The sequence below is a fragment of the Ovis aries genome, chromosome 6, assembly GCF_016772045.2.
Source record: "Ovis aries strain OAR_USU_Benz2616 breed Rambouillet chromosome 6, ARS-UI_Ramb_v3.0, whole genome shotgun sequence".
In the NCBI taxonomy this organism is placed as follows: Eukaryota; Metazoa; Chordata; class Mammalia; order Artiodactyla; family Bovidae; genus Ovis; species Ovis aries.
In genome coordinates this window covers 26970736-26993402 of record NC_056059.1, presented here as the reverse complement: position 1 = coordinate 26993402, position 22667 = coordinate 26970736, and the positions used below count along the sequence as shown (strand labels likewise).

At 37.1% G+C, this 22667-nt stretch overlaps 1 protein-coding gene across 1 annotated transcript in view; it reads right to left on the bottom strand.

Annotated features, from left to right (window-relative positions):
• The window catches only part of STPG2 (sperm tail PG-rich repeat containing 2), a 622600-nt gene extending 600566 nt beyond the window's left edge, over positions 1–22034 (bottom strand). The window contains exons 1-7 of the mRNA XM_060417505.1: positions 21789–22034; positions 21487–21680; positions 21058–21218; positions 17836–17927; positions 17107–17214; positions 7854–8006; positions 1724–1882 (exon numbers count right to left, since the gene is read on the bottom strand). Coding sequence (XP_060273488.1) covers positions 1724–1882; positions 7854–8006; positions 17107–17214; positions 17836–17927; positions 21058–21218; positions 21487–21680; positions 21789–22034 — 1113 coding nt within the window. The remainder of the gene's footprint in view (positions 1–1723; positions 1883–7853; positions 8007–17106; positions 17215–17835; positions 17928–21057; positions 21219–21486; positions 21681–21788) is intronic.
• Between the last annotated feature and the right edge of the window lie 633 nt (positions 22035–22667).

Here is a 22667-nt window from a genome sequence, read left to right as displayed (position 1 = left end):
TTAAATAGTAACAAAAACCATAATACAAACCAAACTACTGTTTAAGCCACTATTAGAAGTAAGGAATCTCTCTCACTTGGCTCAGTTTTTTATCTTGCTTAGTAAAGCAAGTATTAGTGATTTCAAAAATGGGCATTCATTCCTACAGTCACATCAACAATCAGCAATTCCAAGTGGACTTGGGCTATGCAATCATAGTATCTGTCAGGCCAAAACAAACTTTACATTTTTCTATAACATTTCCTGGCTTCATTCCTTCCCAGCTCCTGATTTATCTTCATCTTACCAGTGCCCTGTATAAAAATCCTAATTTTGCAGACTATGTAGCAAGGAAAATATCTGATATAATATTAAATAGAAATCAAAAATATAAATTTAAATCAAAATTTTGACTACAGCTTTTTAAATTATATAATATTATATGTCAGCGTATAAAGTCATATGGCTTCCCAGATGGCTCAGTGATAACACACTTGCCAATGAAGGAGATGGGGGTTCAATCCCTGGGTGAGAAAGATCCCCTGGAGAAGGAAATGGCAACACTTTCCAGTATTCCTGAACAGAGGAATACTGGAATCCCATGAACAAAGGAACCTGGCAGGCTACATACAGTTCATTGGGCCACAAGAGTCAAACACGACTTAATGACCAAAGAACAACTACAATAAAGTCATATATATATACAGTTTAACACTAAAAAAATTAATAGAATTACCAGTGTTAAGAGTCAGAAGTTTTCAGGTGATTATCTGTTTTTTCAGAATTTCCTTTAATGTAAACTATTTTATAATTTAAATAGAAACAAGAAGGAGTAACATATATTAGAAATATTAGTATAAATATAGGGCTTCTTTGGTGGCTCAGATGGTAAAGAATTCACCTGCAATGTAGAAGACCTGTGTTCAATCCCTGCATCGGGAAGATCCCATGGAGAAGGGAACGGCAGCCCACTCCAGTATTCTTGCCTGGAGAATAATATGGACAGAGGAGCCTGGCAGGCTATAATCCATGGGGTCACTAAGAGTCAGACAAGACTGAGCAACTAACACACACACACACACCTGGCATAAGAATATCAAATAAAATACTAGCATTTAAATGATTTAGTCATCTAAAAATTTACTTATTAAGAATATACTGATCCTCTGGAGAGGATATTGCAATCCTATGCTTCAAAACAAACCTCTGCTATAAGCCATCTCCAAACTATGCTTTCCCATAATACATCAGTCTCCCTTTAAATTCCTATGGCACTTAATCACATGATCATTCACTTAGCATCTGTCATATTTCATCTTACATTATTAATGATCTATATATATATATATCTCTCACCTAAATTTTAAGCTTATTTCAGGAGTCATGTTTCAATTTTCACTATATTGTTAACAGTACTTAACACAAAGTTTCCTATATATACAGATGTAAATCACTATGGCAACTTTTAAAATCTCCTTTACTTTCTGTTCACCTCAGACACTGGAAGAGATTATACTTTTATCAAAAGCAAAAATGAATTCAAATGTTAATACAGGTAGAAAACTATAATTTATAAACAGAGTATTCATGTAATTATAAACTACAATATGGATACTAATAAACCAGATAATTTTTACCAGAAGGTTTTTCAAATGTACTTATCACATGAAACATTATACCATTTCTAAATTATTTTAAATTTTTTAAAAAGTCATTAGGAACAGAAATCAAAATAGCAACATACTGACTGAAGATGCTCTTTAGCCTCCAGAGTTTTCCTGTTCACGACAGCCAATGTTCCAGGATAAGACTGATCATAGCTTGCTGGCCCTGGACCATCTGAAATAAACTTCTTAAAACGCTTTTCCCGGTTTTGTAGACTTTGGCCTCCTTTTATATTACACTAAGTTGGACAGGAAAAACATGAATTACAAGAAACACTTTTAAGTCAATATCTATTTGATAAATATTACATATTAACGTGAACATTAATAGTTTTAAAACTCAGCCTGAGAAAGTTAAGGCTCTTGACTGAAGACAGTTCTCTAATGAGAGACAGTAATAAGAAAGGATGACAATACAGCTGTCAGTTTTAATACCAAACTCAAACTAAAATTTGCTGTACTTTGAACACTCAAAAAGAATGCAGCACTCAGTTTTAAAACAGAAATCAAAGATAAAGGAATCTCCAAAGCTAAAGAGCAAAAATAAAGAGTGCGTGTTTGTTTATAGGTCTCTGGAGAATTTATACCTCTGAAATGAGATTAAATGCTCATACTGCAGGGGGAAAGAAAGCCTTCCAATCTTGTTTAGGATTAATTATTTTCATGAATAACACTTTGGTCATTTCCAGGGATGTTTATGCAGTTTTACTGGCAACAGCTTGGTTTTATGGTCAGATTAGTTGTAAACACTGTTTATTGCAGGGAGAGAACAGGAAGGAATCTTCTGTGACTCTCCATGTCACATATCTGGATTCTCTAGAATCAGAAAGTTATCAACTGGCTAAAAGCCAGCTAATTCAAATAAAATTCCATCATACTAGCTTCAATAAACAGTCACAGTTCAGTCATTTCAACGATGATTCATATTAATAGTTCTTGGCATCTGATTGATCAGATATGTTTTTTTTAAGTTATTAATTTACCAACAGACTTTTTCACATGATGTGTTCATGTCAGTTGTTCACAATCACTATTGACTGAGCTTATCTCTAGTTTGCACCTTATTAGGCTTTATTCTGGAGAAGGCAATGGCAACCCACTCCAGTACTCTTGCCTGCAAAATCCCATGGACAGAGGAGCCTGGTAGGCTGCAGTCCATGGGGTTGCTAAGAGCCGGACACGGCTGAGCAACTTCACTCTCACTTTTTACTTTCAGGCATTGGAGAAGGAAATGGCAACCCACTCCAGTGTTCTTGCCTGGAAAATCCCAGGGACGGCAGAGCCTGGTGGGCTGCCGTCTATGGGGTCGCACAGAGTCGGACCCGACTGAAGCGAGTTAGCAGCAGCAGCAGCAGCAGGCTTTATTCAGAGTTTAAGAAATACACAAAAGAGTTCTTTTGGTAAAAAAATGAGTCAAATTATTCTTAGATACTCAATTCACTACTTGATTACTGATTTAATAAGATCACAATTTCTATGTTTAAAGAATCTGGATCTATAATGGTAGACATTAATGATTTTGTAAAAAAAAATCTAATAAGTTAAATTAAAAAATAAAATCATGTGAAGAGAAGATCTCCAAATTTTCAATCATTGACAGTCATTAGTATAGTCTCTAAGATCTGACATTTTAAACTGAATTTGAATTTATATTGAATACTTCAACAAAAGTTTAGATAGCTCTAATCTGATTTTTTTAACTGCATACAAATTAACCAGGATATGTTTCATATTATTCATAACCACCAATTCTACAAATTTTACCAAAGTTTGCAAAGGAAACTTCCATATGTCAGATAACTGAGTCAAAATCATATTACCAAGTAGTAATACATTTTATATAAACACCTGTGAGAAAGCGGTCTTAGTCTTTCTTGAGAACTGTGCTTTGTCTATGTGCTATGGTTAGTTGATGAATTATTATATTGTCAGCAATCTCTCAACACTATAGGAGGCAGAGTCTCATCTAAAGTGTGAATCCATGCACTGTATCACATATGATAGCTTATCATTCAGCTCTAATGAGGTATATCTCTTCAATCTAAAATAAAACCTAGATTTGGACATCTATTCCTAGGCCTGGTTAATGAAAAATAAGACATAAACTAAACAGGCACGGGAAATAGAGCCCCATATCTAGAACCATTCTCCTGTGTGTGTGTGTGTGTGTGTGTGTGTGTGTGTGTTAGTCACTCAATCACGTTCAGCTCTTTGCAGCCCCACAGACTCTACACCACCAGACTCCTCCGTCCATGTGATTCTCCAGGCAAGAACATTGGAGTGGGTTGCCAGTTCCTTCTCCAGGGCCATTCTCATGTATGAAGGAACGAAATGGTATCTATCTTGCAGAAACAGGTCTGATGCTAGAAGACAACCAGAAAACAGTGAAATTTGTACTGAATTTTTGGAATGGGAATCATCCTAGGAAATGGGATGTGAACAAAACAAAGTATGTGACTTAATAGGTTAATTATCAAAGGATCAGAAGTTTGTACTTTGTAAATTTGATTCTTCTGCTTCTTTTATTTTCTTAATTTTCTTTGCCTTCTTTTCTACAAAGCAAATGTCCTTTATGTTCTTTTCTACTTTTCTTTTCCTCTTGAACAAAATTAACATTCTTCAGATATGCTAAAGGAAACTGCTTTGCCTATAACTGGCCAAGAGCTGTAAAGGCAAAAATTATGCCCCACCTCCAACTTTAGAATAATGGTCACAACCATAGCCAAAGTGAAATGACCATAAGAGGAAGAGAGAAACAGAGAAGACCAAATACGGGAAAAAAATTTCAACTCCTAAATCTTCTGCTTTCAAAAAGCTTCAAGTATTCTACAAGTATTCTATTGCTACATTTAGCAGTGGAGGCAGGCCCTCACAAAAACAACCCGCATTTTGGGTTTTTTAACATTTCATTTGAAGTCTTCAAATGATATTTACTAACTGCCCACAGAAAGCAACATTTCAATCTATGCTTCCAAAAGAAAAGTATAAAAATAAATTACCAAACATATGCATTAATTTCCAGTAAGATTACCCCTTTATTATCTAATTTACATAACATGTAACCTATGTCACATTACAAACATGTTTCCTATTGTTGTTTAAAATGAAATGACTTTTTTCAAATAGTACGATAAATTCACAGTTCTTGAACTTCTAAAAGTTCTACAAGAATTTAACTTAAAACTCCAAAACTTAACAGCAACTGTGTAAATAAGTAATAAATCATTTTTTAAAGCAAGGATATCAATATTTTCCAAGCATTTGTTTATAGTTTTAAGGAGAAAAGTAGAGAATACTAGAACTTTTTCTTAGATCATCCATTTCACAAAAAAGCACACTTCCTTATTTCTTACTCTTAAAATCCAAGAAATGTACCCTATTGGGAATAAAATAAAATTTTACTTAAATTGTACTTTATATTATTTTACAAGAGAATTGACTAAAATCAGTATTAAAGTAATATTCCAACATCCTGATAACTATCACATTTGACAAGTTTGAAACCTATATATTATGTATTTTTACTGTATTTCCCTCTTTGAATACTAGAATTACATATCAGGCTTAATGAGGGAAATACTGTCAGAACTAGCAAGCCCACAGACCCTTGCTGGTCTGGTCTGTAAGCCAGGGAGTGGAGGCAGGAGTGACACTTCTAATGACTACATCTAATGTCCCACTATTTAATGTTTTGCTTTTTGTGCTCTAGGCTCTAGTTTTCTGGAAAATTTAAAAGAGTTCGTGGAAAAGCAAGATATGTTCCCTTGAACTGGAAGTTGAAACCACCAAGTGATCGTTCAACATTCTTTCCTACCAAGCAGAAAACAAAATAAGGAGGTTTGTGTATTGACTGGGGAAATTAATTTTCTGTCCTCACTAGGACAGAAAAACAGGACTAATGAGTACCAGGAGTGTGGTAGGATGGAAGATGGGACACCCTGCAGAGCCTTCTGTCAATGAAGATGCTAAGAGCAAGTTTATTTAAAGGACAAAAAGCAAGCCTAAGAACCAAGAACTCAGACACCTTAGATCTGAAGAGTCTATTCATCTCACTAACGCTTAGAATGCCACCAGATAAAGTTCGTGTTAAAGTAACATGGAGTGAGTAACAGAAAAATCTTAAGCTATAGCCTTTTGTTCAGTTACAGAAACAGAACAGGTCCTTATCTATATTTCCTTGCTTCATATGTCACGTTTTTTTTAAATTTTCCCTCTATTTCTTTCCCCTTTCTATTGTAAAATGGCAACACTAATAATGGTTAAAATTTACTGAAGGCCAACCTTCTGTACTTTAAGGTACTATTCTAAATGCTTATTAATATATTTAATCCTTAGAAAAAAAAAAGCCTATCAAATTACTGCCGCTACTTAATAGATGAAGAAACAAAGGCCTGACAAGACTAAGTGGCTAAGATTAAGTCTCGCAGCTAGTAAGCAGAGACAGATTTTGAGTCTAGGTAGTCTAGCTCCAGAGCCACACTCCTAACCACTTCTGTATAAAAGCTCATGTTATATTTACCATCAAATCTATAAACTGCAGAATAATGAAACAGGAATGTCAAGAACAAGAAGCAGTCTTAATCTAAAGATCCAGGATTCATTTAGCAGTGACACTGTAATACCATCTTTAAAGGTAGTAGCAAAACACTAATTAACAGCAAGCCACTCCAGCACTCTTGCCTAGAAAATCCCATGGATGGAGGAGCTTGGTGCAGGCTACTGTCCATGGGGTCGCAAAGAGTCGGGCATGACTGAGCGACTTCACTTCACTTCACTTCACTTCACTTAAAATTACATATATAGGAAGAAGTGTGTATTTGTCGTGTGCATGAGAGAGAGGAGAACTAGGCAATCAAAGCATGAAACATAATGGAAATCTATTGCTTTTATCTGTCCAACATCCCTTCTACTATTTGCTCAAAATAGCATATTTACCACTCTTGGGACAATCAAACCTACCGTATTTTGTGTTTTAAAAGGAACTTCCAAACACAGGAACCCCTGACCCAAGAAGCAGAGGTGTGGGTCCATAATAAAACCAAACCAGATTTTCCCTACTGAGAATTTTAATCTTTAGTGTTATTAGACATTTAAAAAAAAAAAGTATAGGGAAGGTATGGAATTACATTATCTAATGGAAGTTTGCCATTGAATAATGCAGAAGTTCTTACTACTGAAACACCTGGAATTGTCTTAGTCCTATCCTTCTTTACTGCTTCCCTGATGGTTCAGGTGGTAAAGAACCCGCCTGCAATGTGGGAGGCCTGGGTTTGATCCCCGGGTGGGGAAGATCCCCTGGAGAAGGGAACGGCTACCCACTCCAGTATTCTAGCCTGGAGAATTCCATGGACAGAGGAGCCTGGCAGGTTACAGTCCATGGGGTTGCAAAGAGTCAGACATGACTGAACAGCTTTCACTTTCATTTTATCCTTCTTTAAGACCTGTTTGAACAATTCTTCCTTCAAGTCTATGAGCCAACCAAGTACCTTACCTATAAATTTGTTAGAAACCTAGTATCTGTCCTAAAAATCCATTTGATTGCTTGCAATCAAAACCCCATAACTGGTAAAAAAAAAAGTTGCTATTAATAATTCAGAAGTCTAATACAAAAATTAACACATCAGCGATTAGGTCTGGGCCTCCAACAGGGGAAATATAGGTCTGCTTGGGTCAGATAGGACTTACCATGACTGCAAAATGTAGGTGAAAAGGGTAAAACTTGATGTTAATGATTATGAAAATACTGGAATTAAAACATTATTTCTGAACATAAATGAACCATTGAAGATTTTCTGGTCACAGACCCTTGAGACGGTATAGAAATAGGAGACAATGGCCATAGCTACAGCTTTAGAGTACAGCCCACAAACCAATTCCTGCGCCCTGCTGTCATTCTTATTCTACATATCTTGACCATCTGCACAACTTTCATGGGCCTTAATAAATTCAGTAGCCCTATTCTCCCACTCAGGAATCTCAAGGAGAATGCTTTTGTCCTATAGGTTATATAGACTAATGACAAACACCACCAGACAATTACCATTGGACACACTTCTTTTTCTCTTATTCTATTGCAAAATACAGATTGAAAGGTGAAAGAAAATGATATGAAGGGAAAATATAATATGGCAAGTGACACATTAGTCTATTAGAGGAAGAAAGCATAATTTTTATTAACTCAGATAATTATAATGACTGCTGTAAATTTACCTGCTTTTCTGAAACATTATAGTGTCCTGGACCTGGAACATCTTTCTCAGTGTTAGAGATGACAGTAAAAGCACTTTCCCTGGCAGTCAAAGACAGGAATGGTGCATAGCCACCTATAAGTAAAATCATATCACTGGCAGATAAGACAGGATTCTAATGATTTCAGAGAAAACGCACTCAAAATATATAAAATCATTTGGTACATCAATTGCTGAGACTATATATTATCAGAACTAATGTTTAGCCACAGATGTTGCTGCATTTTAAAAATTCTATATAACAGTGGAATTAATGTTAATGTATATTAAATTAAGGACCTATAGAATTGAACTTACTAAACAAAAGAAAAAATACCTAAAGAAAACAAAAGCTTTTTTTCTTCTAAGTATATTTGGTTGGGATGAAAATGGAAGTTCTATTTAACTGATAAAATATTTTCATCCTCAGAAGATCACAGTTTTATATGTTGGAGAAACCTATTAATTATACAGCTTCCCAGGTGGTTCAACAGTTAAGAGTCTGCCTACAATGTGAGAGACCTGAGTTAGATCCCTGAGTTGAGAAGACACTCTGGAGAAGGAAATGGCAACCTACTCCAGTATTCTTGCCTGGAAAATGCCATGGACAGAGAAGCCTGACAGGATACACTCCATGGGGTCATAAAGAGTTGGACATGACTAAGCAACTAACACTTTCACTTCAATTATACCAAATAGCATATATGAATTTGTAGAGAGAGCCTAGACAGAAATAATTTAAAGTGAGCTTACAGAAAGTAATTAATATAATGTTTCAGAGAGTTGGACATGACTGAATGACTAACATTTTCAGCTTCATTTCCTTGCTTGGGTACATGTTTGGCACTCAGTATTTCTTGGATACAAGATATAAGCATAAGATTACTGACATTACTGACATACTCAATAAATGAACTTATTACACAGATTTCGTCTGCTGAAAGGCTGATAAAAACTTTTTAAGAAATATATCAAGAAAATGAGCACAGTTTAAGTAACATTGATATTCAAGAAAAAATGAAAGAAAACAGAGCAACTATATTCAACAGGTAATAAAAGGATAAAAGTGAAACTTGTGAAAATCTTGTACACCTAAGGAAATGTACACTATGAGGATTTATGGCAATAATTTGTACAGTTTAAAAGCTTGCTAATCTGGACTAATAAAATACATTTTTAAACCAGAAATAATGTTTTTTTTGAGGCCCTCTTGCATTAAAATGCAACTGAAATCAAGATTTATTTGTGTAAGGTCTGAAGCACAAAAGAGGTGAATAAAATACATACCTTACCCTTAAAAAGAAACAAACTAGTGAAGCATTAAGTGCTAAAATAATTTTAAACAAGCAATATCTGAAGTGCTAAAGTGCCCAGAAGGGGCAAAGAAGGGGCAAAGAAGGGGAAAGTGAAAGAAAGTGAAGTCGCTCAGTCAGTCGTGTCCAACTCTTCGCGACCCCATGGACCGCAGCCTACCAGGCTCCTCCGCCCATGAGATTTTCCAGGCAACAGTACTAGAGTGGGTTGCCATTTCCTTCTCCAATGCATGAAAGTGAAAAGTGAAAGTGAAATTGCTTAGTCGTGTCCGACTCTTCACGACCCCATGGACTGCAGCCTACCAGGCTCCTCCGCTCATGGGATTTTCCAGGCAAGAGTACTGGAGTGGGGTGCCATTGCCTTCTCCAAAAGGAGGGGAAGTTCTCAACAATACTGAGGTGATTCAAAAAAAATTCATGAATGACGTAAAAACTCTGGGTGTTAATTTAGTGACTGATGGTTTGAATTTGCTGTTCAAAACAAAAACAAACAAAACCACACAAGGTCCACAAGAACAGAAATCCTTAAAAGGAAGCCAAGGTCCATTTTGAAAAGACAAGGGTTGTCTGATAGAGCAGAGAAATCCAGTACAGAAGTTGAAATGTTCCAAAATGGGGTAAGCAACCAAAGAACAAAATACAGATTTCAAATGAAACACACATACAGGCACACACAAACCAAGCTACAGATTATATTAAGGGAATAGTGCAAACAACCAGAGAGTGTTCTTCTAAGAGGCAGAGAAATATGTCCTATAATCTGGAGAAAAGACAATGGAAAGAAATAGATCTTGAAATGAGAAAATGGAATTAGCACAAGAAACATTACAGTATCTATTATAAATATTTTTCATATGTTCAACAAGATAGAAGAAAGATGAACATGAGAATATAAAAAAGACCCAAAGAAAACTTCTGATAGGAAAAGTATATTTGAGATTAATAACTACTTTTTAACTTATTATGAGATTTATAACTACTTTTATGTGGGTTAACAAGACATTTTTTTCTCAGTTCCTAATCACTTTATAAAATAATTGTGGGAATTCCCTGGTGGTCCAGTGGCTAAAACTCTGTGCTCAAGATACAGGGGGGCTGGATTTGATCCCTGGTCAGGGAACTAGTTCCCACATGCCACAGCTAAGACTCTATGCAGCCAAATAAATAAAAGTAAATACTTAAAAAATAATAATAATAATTGTTTTTACACAAAAATAATTTTGACTTATTATGGCATTACAGTATCTGTAAATAAAAAATATTTAGCCACAATAGCACAGAGAATGAGATGAGGAAAACAGAAGATGTACGGCTCATATATTATACATGAAGTGGTACAATATTATTTGAAGATAGTGTTAAGTTAGAGATGTATATTGTAAACTCTAGAGGAACCACTAAAAAATAAAAGAAAGCTACAGCTAGTAAACCAATAGTAGAGATAAAAACAAAACCATCTTTTTTAAAACTCAAATCATTCAACTATAAAAGGGAAAGAAGCAAAGGGAAACAAAGAACAGATGAGAAAAATAGCTAGCAAATTCTAAGAGAGTAAATTTAAACACAGCAATATTGGTAACAAAATCAAATGGAAAATGTCTAAACACCCCAATTAAAAGAGATTGTCAGACTTGATAAATAAGCAACATCTAACTTCTGGGAGTCTATAGGAAACCCTATTAAAACATAAAGACACAGAGATGAAAGGATGAGAAAAGATGTATCATACATCAATGCATCGAAAAAACCTGGTGTGACTAAATTAAAATCCAACAAGGCAGATTTTGGAACAACAAATACCAGGAATAAGAGACATTTCATTATGTTAAAAGGATCATTTCATCAATACGATTTAATGATCCATTAAGAAAGGCAAGGAAGTAATTGCCATAAAAATTAGAATAGTGAAGAAGAAAACTACAGGCCAATATCACTGATGAACATAGATGCAAAAATCCTCAACAAAATTCTAGCAATCAGAATCCAACAACACATTAAAAAGATCATACACCATGACCAAGTGGGCTTTATCCCAGGGATGCAAGGATTCTTCAATATCTGTAAATCAATCAATGTAATTCACCACTTAACAAATTGAAAAATAAAATCCATATGATTATCTCAATAGATGCAGAGAAGGCCTTTGACAAAATTCAACATCCATTTATGACAAAAACTCTCCAGAAAGCAGGAATAGAAGGAACACACCTCAACATAATAAAAGCTGTATATGACAAACCCATAGCAAACATTATCCTCAATGGTGAAAAACTGAAAGCATTTTCCCTACAGTCAGGAACAAGACAAGGGTGCCCACTTTCACCGCTACTATTCAACATAGTTCTGGAAGTTTTGGCCACAGCAATCAGAGCAGAAAAAGAAATAAAAGGAATCCAAATTGGAAAAGAAGAAGCAAAACTCTCACTGTTTGCAGATGACATGATCCTCTACATAGAAAACCCTAAAGACTCCACCAGAAAATTACTAGAGCTAATCAATCAATATAGTAAAGTTGCAGGATATAAAATCAACACACAGAAATCCCTTGCATTCCTATACACGAATAATGAGAAAGTAGAAAAAGAAATTAAGGAAACAATTCCATTCACCATTGCAACGAAAAGAATAAAATACTTAGGAATATATCTACCTAAAGAAACTAAAGACCTATATATAGAAAATTATAAAACAGGGATGAAAGAAATCAAAGAGAACACTAATAGATGGAGAAATATACCATGTTCATGGATCAGAAGAATCAATATACTGAAAATGAGTATACTACCCAAAGCAATCTACAGATTCAATGCAATCCCTATCAAGCTACCAATGTTATTTTTCACAGAGCTAGAACAAATAATTTCACAATTTGTATGGAAATACAAAAAGAACTCAAATAGCCAAAGCAATCTTCAGAAAGAAGAATGGAACTGGAGGAATCAACCTGCCTGACTTCAGGCTCTACTACAAAGCCACAGTCATCAAGACAGTATGGCACTGGCACAAAGACAGACACATAGATCAATGGAACAAAATAGAAATCCCAGAGATAAATCCACACACCTATGGACAGCTTATCTTCGACAAAGGAGGCAAGAATATACAATGGAGTAAAGACAATCTCTTTAACAAGTGGCGCTGGGAAAACTGGGCAACCACTTGTAAAAGAATGAAACTAGATCACTTTCTAACACCACACACAAAAATAAACTCAAAATGGATTAAAGATCTAAACATAAGACCAGAAGTTATAAAAATCCTAGAGGAGAACATAGGCAAAACACTCTCCAACATAAATCACACAGCAGGATCCTCTATGATCCACCTCCCAGAATATTGGAAATAAAAGCAAAAATAAACAAATGGGATCTAATTAAAATTAAAAGCTTCTGCACAACAAAGGAAACTATAAGCAAGGTGAAAAGACAGCCTTCTGAATGGGAGAAAATAACAGCAAATGAAGCAACTGACAAACAACTAATCTCAAAAATATACAAGCAACTTATGCAGCTCAATTCCAGAAAAATAAACAACCCAATCAAAAAGTGGGCCAAAGAACTAGACATTTCTCCAAAGAAGACATATGGATGGCTAACAAACACATGAAAAGATGCTCAACATCACTCATTATCAGAGAAATGCAAATTAAAACCACAATGAGGTACATTTCACACCAGTCAGAATGGCTGCGATCCAAAAGTCTACAAGCAATAAATGCTGGAGAGGGTGTGGAGAAAAGGGAACCCTCTTACACTGTTGGTGGGAATGCAAACTAGTACAGCCACTATGGAAAACAGTGTGGAGATTCCTTAAAAATTGCAAATAGAACTGCCTTATGACCCAGCAATCCCACTGCTGGACATACACACCAAGGAAACCAGAATTGAAAGAGACACGTGTACCCCAATGTTCATCACAGCACTGTTTGTAACAGCCAGGACATGGAAACAACCTAGATGTCCATCAGCAGATGAATGGATAAGAAAGCTGTGGGACATATACACAACGGAGTATTACTCAGCCATTAAAAAGAATACATTTGAATCAGTTCTAATGAAGTGGATGAAACTGGAGCCTATTATACAGAGTGAAGTAAGCCAGAAAGAAAAACACCAATACAGTACAATAACACATATATATGGAATTTAGAAAGATGGTAATGAAAACCCTGTATGCGAGACAGCAAAAGAGACAGAGGTATAGAACGGACTTTTGGACTCTGTGGGAGGGAGAGGGTGGGATGATTTGGGAGAATGGCATTGAAACATGTATACTATCATGTTAAAAACGAATCGCCAGTCTATGTTCGATACAAGATACAGGATGCTTGGGGCTGGTGCATGGGGATGATCCAGAGAGATGATATGGAGTGGGAGGTGTGAGAGGGGGGGGGGCGTTCAGGATTGGGAACTCATGTACACCCGTGGTGGATTCATGTCAATGTATGGCAAAACCAATACAGTATTGTAAAGCAAAATAAGGTAAAAATAAAAATCTTTTGTTAAAAAAATTAGAATAGTGGTTACCAGTAGGGGAGAAGGTAAGAGTTATGAATGAAAAAGAAAATTTTGCAATGCCATATTTCTTTGAGTATTACTTTTTAAGTTGTATGTTTATATTTTATGCGATTTTCTGTATAAGTATTTCATCTCACAATTAAAGGTTGTTTTTTTTTTTAATTTAGGTATGTACAGACACTGGGATAATGTGAGACAGATATGAAAATGAAGAAAGCTAAGCTCAGGGCTAGTTCTGAGGCAGCTGTCATCAAAACATGGCAGAGATTCTAAATGAATCTATCTAAAGAAATATAAAATGAATTGCAAAATACTGAAATTCATATAAAACGGGGGAACCTCCAATAGCCCATGTGTTCAAAAGAGACAGTGCTCATAAAATCTTCACTGAAGTTTCCCAAAATTAATCATATAAAATCTTTCATCAATAGGTTAAAAGTTTACATAAAATACTGAGCTCAAGTAAAACCACAAGAAAATTAAAATGTTTTTACTAATAAGCTCCGTAAGAGAAAGGGATTTTCTGTTTTATTCATAATTATATGCCTATTTACCTATGGATTACAGTTATGGTGACAAACTGTCTCAGTTTGCCCAGGACACAGGACTGGTAGTGCTAAAATCAGGACATTCCCAGACAAACCAGGATGGTTTACCTCTCTATCATACTGCCCTGCACACTAAACAATAAATGTAGATATTCTAAACTACTCCTTTAGTCACTCATTCAGCAACACTAAATGCTTTATTATGTGTCAGAGAGAGGCAATGAGAGTGCAATAACGAATAAGCTAAAACCCTGGCCTCAACTAGAGGGAAAGCCAGACAAATAAACAAATACTTACATTACAAACAGTGTTGCCAATAATTAAGGTATAAAATATAGGAGTAAAGGGTTCTGTCACATTAGGGTTGGTGAAATGAAAGATAAAAAGTTTGATTTGAGACATATAATATATTGACATGTGAAGTTCCCACAATAAATGACAAATCAAACTGTCAGGAAGAAAGAAGAAATGAAGAATTGTAGGAGGATAAGATTTGAGAAGAATAAGTTCAATTTGAGACATATTAAGTTTGAGGCACCAATAGCAGAAAATAAATCAGACTGGCATGAAGCAATAAAAGTCAGTCTATTTTCTGAGAAAGAAGGTGAGCAGCTGGGGGATAAAGTACAAGTTCTATAGCCACAATTACAGATACAAAGCAAGCAGGGCATTCTTCACATAAAAGCAATAACTAGAACTTTGAAACATACTCATCTTCAGGGATATCAACATTTAGAGCAATCACATTTTTTAATATAAACTTAAATACAGATAAATTGCATTCCCTCAAATGGTCTCCTGAATTCTGTCTGAATGGCTAATATGATAAAGTCATTATTGTTGGCACAAGCACATAGGCAGGGGTGTAAGACGAGCACATAGGCAGGAGTGTAAGTCCATGGACAGCTCATGCTTCTACACCAGATTAAACTAATACCTTCTTTATAAAAAAAGAAATTTGGCAAAAAATATATTAACAGCCAGCATTATCCAGTTTAGATAACTAATAGAGAACCAATACAGATAACTAACACATTTTAACATGGGGTACCATTTATTATGTAAATCAAGCCCAGAAAACAATGAAATATTCCTTAGCATAATAATGCCAGGAGCTGTCCATTATTAAAGGGACTATGTTTTTATCATATTTTACTAGGCTGGTCATTTATGGCAAAGATTTGCCTTAATGAGAGATTTTCTTGCTTCTCAGATAATTCGCAAGAAAATCAGGAGCAGCTCTCACTAATCTGGATCTGGAATATCCATTCTCTCTCCCACTCATGAAATCAGTCCTATTCCTTTCAGGCTGCAAATCCTGGGTAGAAAAGAGTCTCCACGATCAGCTGGACAAAAGTCGAGGCAATGAAGTTTGCAGATTGATGTGGAAAGAATTTCCTGAGGAAAATATGAAGACAATACACTAGAGGACGGACCAAGCAGAATCTAGTAAGCAAAGAATGCTAATGAGGAGAGAAAGGTTGGAAATAAAGAATATCTGCAGTGTTCTTCTGAAGTGTTAAGACTCCAAGTTTTTCCTCTGTGTGTAATTCAAAGGTAACAAGTAAACTACATAAAGTTCCCAACATTTCCTACATCATACTCTACAAAATTTCCCTGACCCTTAAATAACTGTGTGTACTGCTCTATAGCCCAGTATTACTGATCTCAAAGAAGTGAGAGGCAGAATGTACCTAGGAAAGAGGTAACAGCTACTTTCAATTACCTTGCCAGGGAATCTGGTAGAAAAATGACTGAAGAGATGCCTATGCCCTCTATTGATTATTATTGTTAGCATGTCTGCTGAGTACTGCTAAAACAGGATTCCATATGATATAGTTGCTCAAAGTTCCCAAGAATGGAAATTCCTAGCTTCCTTCATAGGTCAACAAGGCACAATTCTATAAAGCAGTAAAAGGACCTTGCAAGCCCTAGTTACTTATCTCCAATCAGAGTTCACACAGAGAAGAATTAAAAACTCTTATAATGTGACACGTGTAACTCATCAGATTTTTTTAACTTTACTTCTAGAATTGCTGTTTTGCTATTTTTTTAACTAAGCACTTAGGAGTTAAGACTATTGAACTAAAAACTGAGACTAATACAGTGGAGATCTTGGTTACTGCCCTCAAAAATCTCACATTTTAGTGGGGCAGCCAGGTAAGTAAACACATAATTACAATAAAGTACCAAAGTCCTTTGAGTTATTAAGGAGTCAAAGAAGAAAGACCTGGGACAGACTGGAGTCAGCGAAAAACTTCACCTGGGACTCAAGACATAAGTAGTAATTAGCCAAGTAAGGAAAGACGAGAGAACATACCCAGCAAAGGTAGCAGCAGGTACAAAGGAACGGAGGTGAGTGAGCATGAATTTACAGATAATGCAAGGCTGGAATTGCTAATGTGTTGGTTAAGTGTTGGTGGAGGTATAGATCACATTAGACATAAAACAAACATTGTTAGAAACTGAAATAGAGGGAAACGAGAAATATTTTATTGACAAAAGTGTTAGTCGCTCAGCTGTGTCCAACTTTTTGCCAACCTCATGGACTGTAGCCCACTAGGCTCCTCTGTCCATGGAATTCTCCAGACAAGAATACTGGGGTGGGTTGCCATTCTCTTCTCCAGGGGATCTTCCCAACCCAGGGAACAATCTCAGGTCTCGTGCATTGCAGGCAGATTCTTTACCATCAGAGCCACCAGGGAAGCCCTTGTTTTGGAATAAAAATAACAAATCCCAAACTAAGTCAAGGGCGGTTAAATGAAGAAAGGGAACTAGTCTGAGAGATATAGAGAAGAGAAGAATCAATAAGTCCTAAGATCAATGAGAGTGATTAGAGGGGGAAAAAAGGAGTCTACAGTAATTTCAAAGCTTAAAGTTTCTAACTGACTGATAGGGAATTTTTTTTCAAAGGGCCCAGTAATTCTGCGGAAACTGGTAAGTTCAGACACTTTAGGTATAGATGCCTAAAAAAAGTAAAAGACCTTATCAAAAGAAAGCTCATCTTAGAGATATGAAACAGCTGTATCTTGGGAGTCATCAGAATATAGATAGCAGCTGAAGCTGTGGATTTGAATGAGAAAGTAAACATGAGAAAAGTAACAAGCAAATGATGGAAAGTACAGTATATAAACATGTAAAAGGTATTTAGAAATACCTTAAAATAAAAATCTTTAAAGAAGACTATGGAGTATTGATTAGAGAGGGGGAAATGATACTTTGATTCAGCATTTAACAAATGTTTATTGTCTCCCAACCACGTATCAGGCACTGTTAGAACAGTTAGGAAAAGAACCAGCAAAAAGATGTTAACAGACACCAGGGAAAGAAGTATCTCTTAAAAAAAAGAGTGGTAAGTTGTGTCAAAATAAAATAAAGATAGAAAAGTGTAAGCATTTTCAGTGGTCATTGGTGGCTAATAAATTGGTAGGACGGTAATGCTTGTAACTCAGCTGCATTAAATAAAGACACGTAATAAGCTCCAAAAACACTGATATCAATATCAGAAGGTGAAAGGCGGTAAAATTCAAGATTAAAACAATGACAAAAGACAAATTAGTACTCCAAAGAAACCTAAATCAACCTACCATCCTAATCTCATCAATCATGTCAATGGAATAATGGATCCTGGCACTTATTGAAAAATACAGGAATTGTGTGGGAATAGGGAAAATGTAGGCTAAAAAGGAAAAAAGTTTACTTTGGATTACATCAAGCCCCACAAAAAATAAGATTAGAAAAAGCAGAAAGCAAATTATGTTACTTATTAAAAGTTACCCCACCCACTAACTGCAAACAAATGAGAGCAAATAATTACTTAAATTATCCATTCCCATTTCACCTTTCAACAAGTAAAGTTTCTTACAGAATGTGGGATAAAGGAGCTCTCATTAAGTAAGTTCAAGTAGATGGTGATGGTCAGATAGAAGGCACCTACCTAAAAAAAAGATATTCCAAAACAAATATAAAAGTTTTATCTTAGTAAATGTTTCTAGGAAAGGTATGTGAGGCAGGCAGGATTACAAAGAAGAGACAGAAGGTAGTAAGAAGCACACAGGTGATTTGGAGACTCATATAGTAAACAGAACGTTTCATGCAAAAGTGAACTCACTCTGTTGTGTCCGACTCTTTGCAATTCCATAGACTGTAGCCCACCAGGCTCCTTGGTCCTTGGGATTTTCCAGGCATGAATACTGGAGTGGATTGCCATTTCCATCTCCAGGGGATCTTCCCAACCCAGGGTCAAACCCAGCCAGGTCTCCTACATTGTAGGCAGACACTTGACCGTCTGAGCTACTGGACACAATAAAGGACAGAAATGGTATGGACCTAACAGAAGCAGAAGATATTAAGAAGAGGTGGCAAGAATACACAGAACTATACAAAAAGATCTTCACAACCAAGATAATCACAATGGTGTGATCACTCACCTAGAAACAGACAATCTGGAATGCGAAGTCAAGTGGGCCTTAGGAAGATCACTACAAACAAAGCTAGTGGAGGTGATGGAATTCCAGTTGAGCTATTTCAAATCCTGAAAGATGATGCTGTGAAAGTGCTGCATTCAATATGCCAGCAAATTTGGAAAACTCAGTAGTGGCCACAGGACTGGAAAAGGTCGGTTTTCATTTCAATCCCAAATAAAGGCAATGCCAAAGAATGCTCAAACTACTGCACAATTGCACTGAACTCACACACTAGCAAAGTAATGCTCGAAATTCTCCAAGCCAAGCTTCAATAGGACATGAATTGTGAACTTCCAGATGTTCAAGCTGGTTTTAGAAAAGGCAGAGGAACCAGAGATCAAACTGCCAATATCCGTTGGATCATCAAAAAAGCAAAAGAGTTCCAGAAAAACATCTACTTCTGCTTTATTGACTATGCCAAAGCCTTTGATTGTGTGGACCACAACAAACTCTGGAAAATTCTGAAAGAGATGGGAATACCAGACCACCTGACCTGCCTCTTGAAAAATCTGTACGCAGGCCAGGAAGCAACAGTTAGAACTGGACATGGAACAATAGACTGCTTCCAAATAGGAAAAGGAGTACATCAAGGCTATATATTGTCACCCTACTTATTTAACTTATACACACAGTACATCATGAATAACACTGGGCTGGATGAATCAAGATTGCCAGGAGAAATATCAATAACCTCAGATATGCCGATGACACCACCCTTACGGCAGAAAGTGAAGAGGAACTAAAGAGCCTCTTGATAAAAGTGAAAGAGGAGGATAAGAAAGCTGTGGTACATATACACAATGGAGTATTACTCAGCCATTAAAAAGAATACATTTGAATCAGTTCTAATGAGGTGGATGAAACTAGAGCTGATTATACAGAGTGAAGTAAGCCAGAAAGAAAAACACCAATACAGTATACTAATGCATATATATGGAATTTAGAAAGATGGTAACGATAACCCCGTATGCAAGACAGCAAAAGAGACATGGATGTATAGAACAGTCTTTTGGACTCTGTGGGAGAGGGAAAGGGAGAGGGTGGGATGATTTGGGAGAATGGCATTGGAACATGTATAATATCATATAAGAAATGAACCGTCAGTCTAGGTTCGATGCAGGATACAGGATGCTTGGGGCTGGTGCACTGGGATGACCCAGAGCAATGGTATGGAGAGGAAGGAGGGAGGTGGGGTTCAGGATTGGGAACACATGCACACCCATGGCGGATTCATGTTGATGTATGGCAAAACCAATACAATATTGTAAAGTAAAAAATAATAAAATAAATTTAAAAATAAATTAAATCATTATTTTTCCTGAAAAAAAAAAAAAAGAAGAAGAAAGTGAAAGAGGAGAAAGAAAAAGTTGGCTTAAAGCTCAACATTCAGAAAATGAAGATCATGGCATTGGGTCCTATCACTTCATGGCAAATAGATGGGGAAACAGTGGAAACAGTGACAGACTATTTCTGGGGGCTCTAAAATCATTGCAGATGGTGACTGCAGCCATGAAATTAAAAAACGTTTGCTCCTTGGAAGAAAAGTTATGACCAACCTAGACAGCATATTAAAAACCAGAGATATTACTTTGCCAACAAAGGTCCATCTAGTCAAGGCTATGGTTTTTCCAGTTGCCATATACAGATGTGAGAGTTGGACTATAAAGAAAGCTGAGTGTCAAGGAATTGATGCTTTTGAACTATGGTGTTGGAAAGGACTCTTAAGAGCCCGTTGGACTGAAAGGACAACCAACCAGTCCATCCTAAAGGAAATCAGTCCTGAATATTCATTGGAAGGACTGATGCTGAAGCTGATACTCCAATACTTTGGCCACCTGATGCAAAGAACTGACTCATTTAAACAGATCCTGATGCTGGAAAAGATTGAAGGCAGGAGGAGAAGGGGCAACAGAGGACGAGATAGTTGGACACCATCACCGACTCAATAGACATGAGTTGGAGTAAATTTCGGGAGTTATGGATAAACAAGAGGCCTAGCATGCTGCAGTCCATGGGGTCGCAAAGAGGCGGGCACAACTGAACTGAACTGAATTGATAGTCAACTGGGACAGGGAAATCAAAATCCCAGATCGAATCTGCAGCATTTAAACTAAGATGTAGAAAACCATTGTAAAATCAAAAAGGTAATACGCTTACTGGTCTAGTGAAATGGGAAAAATTAGTTTACCATCTGTAAAAATAGGGAGAGAATTTTCCCTGCGTACTTCATGTTCTGTTATACCTATGGAGTTGTACTATAGTGTTTAACTCAGGCACACATGAGCGGGGCAGGCTGAAAGTGAGGCGCCTGTCACAAAAGGCTTGCCTTTCTCTACATCTTACCTGTTGCCTGCTGCTTCAGGTAAGGAACCTGGTAAGATCCAGGACCCACGCGATTCTCAGTGCTGCCACCTTCAGCCAATCTAAGCACACGGGGAGCCCGGTCATACATAATGGCGTGAGGGGAGGGGTGCGCGGCTACAAAGGGATTAAGAACTGAGCAGCTAGAAGAAATGGTAGAGCAAAACGTCGTCAACAAACTCAGAAGGCCCGGGAAGAATTTCTGTAAACGGAGGAGCTAGCGCAGGGGCTATCGCCCCACCTGCTGATAGGTGTCAGATTTCTCCCAGGCGACTTCGAGCCGCATGGAAAACTTGAAAACGGTGTAACCAGACGTAAGACTTCCTACAGAGTCATCAGTTCACCAACCTAGGCCTGAAGCCTTCCACAGAACGAGGTTAAGCACTAGGCGCCCGCCCCCGTGCTTCCGGCCCTGCCTCCGCCCATTTCTCTCCTCCCGGAAGTCTCTGGACTAAAGGTTGAGGCGCTTTTCTCGAGCCGAGCTCCGGGAGCATGCGCAGCGCTCCGCCCGGCGCTCTTGGCTTCCTAAAGAAAAGAACATACTCGAACCCCCGCGATCCTCTTACTTTTCTAATTACGTTGGATCCTGACTTGTCAGAAAACCTCTAGAAAACGCATTAGGAGTTAGGGCTAATTTGGTTGTGATCTATTTTCCCTTTAAGTCAGGGCCGCTGGGAAATAGACTAGCAAAAATTGTGAAATAAAAGTCTTACTACGAAAAGAAACGATTCTGTGCCCACACTCCCACCACAACTATATCGCACCCCAGGGGGAAAGAAAGCACTTCTAACTTTATCCCAGATATAGTCCACGGTGTGGCTCAGAAAAACCCAGAAGGTGGTGGTGACAGAAACAGAAAGCCCGGGGAAGAAGAAAAACTCACCAACCGAAGCAATGCAAATGCAGGTAACTGAAAGGGGCTTCTGTTGTCGGATGCCAAGCAACAGCAGCAGACTCATTACTCCGTTCATAAAGTAAAACAGAGGCGTTGAGAAAGCACAGCTCTGTACAAAGCGTATCTGCGTCTCGAGAATGTATCTGTAGTACCTTTTTTCCTACTCAACGTGAATAATTATTCACTCACTTAAAAAACACTGGCATATACTATAGGTTCAGTATCCTGCTAGATTGTGGGGACCCAAAGATATAAGAACGTCTTCATCAAGTCTTCTATATCTTAGAGAGAAAGAGAAGTGTGTAATCCATAACAAGAGAGATGGCTAAAATGATTTTTTTTTAATTTCAGCACTTTAGACACCGCCCCTTTCTACTAAGAAACTGATACTTAACTGTATCAGTCAGTCAGTTCAGTCTCTCAGTTGTGTCCGACTTTTTGTGACCCCATGGATTGCAGCATGCCAGGCTTCCCTGTCCATCACCAACTCCCGAAGCTTGCTCAAATTCATGTGCAAGGAGTCGATGATACCATCCAACCATCTCATCATCCGTCGTCCTCGATGGTGACCCCAAAAAGCAAATTCAGGTCCAGGCCATTTTGCTATAGGCACTGGTGCAGGCTCTCACCTCCTGATTTTTCTTATCTGCAGCCGACTACATTACTCTTTCCTGCGGTAAGGCTTGCCGTTGAAAAT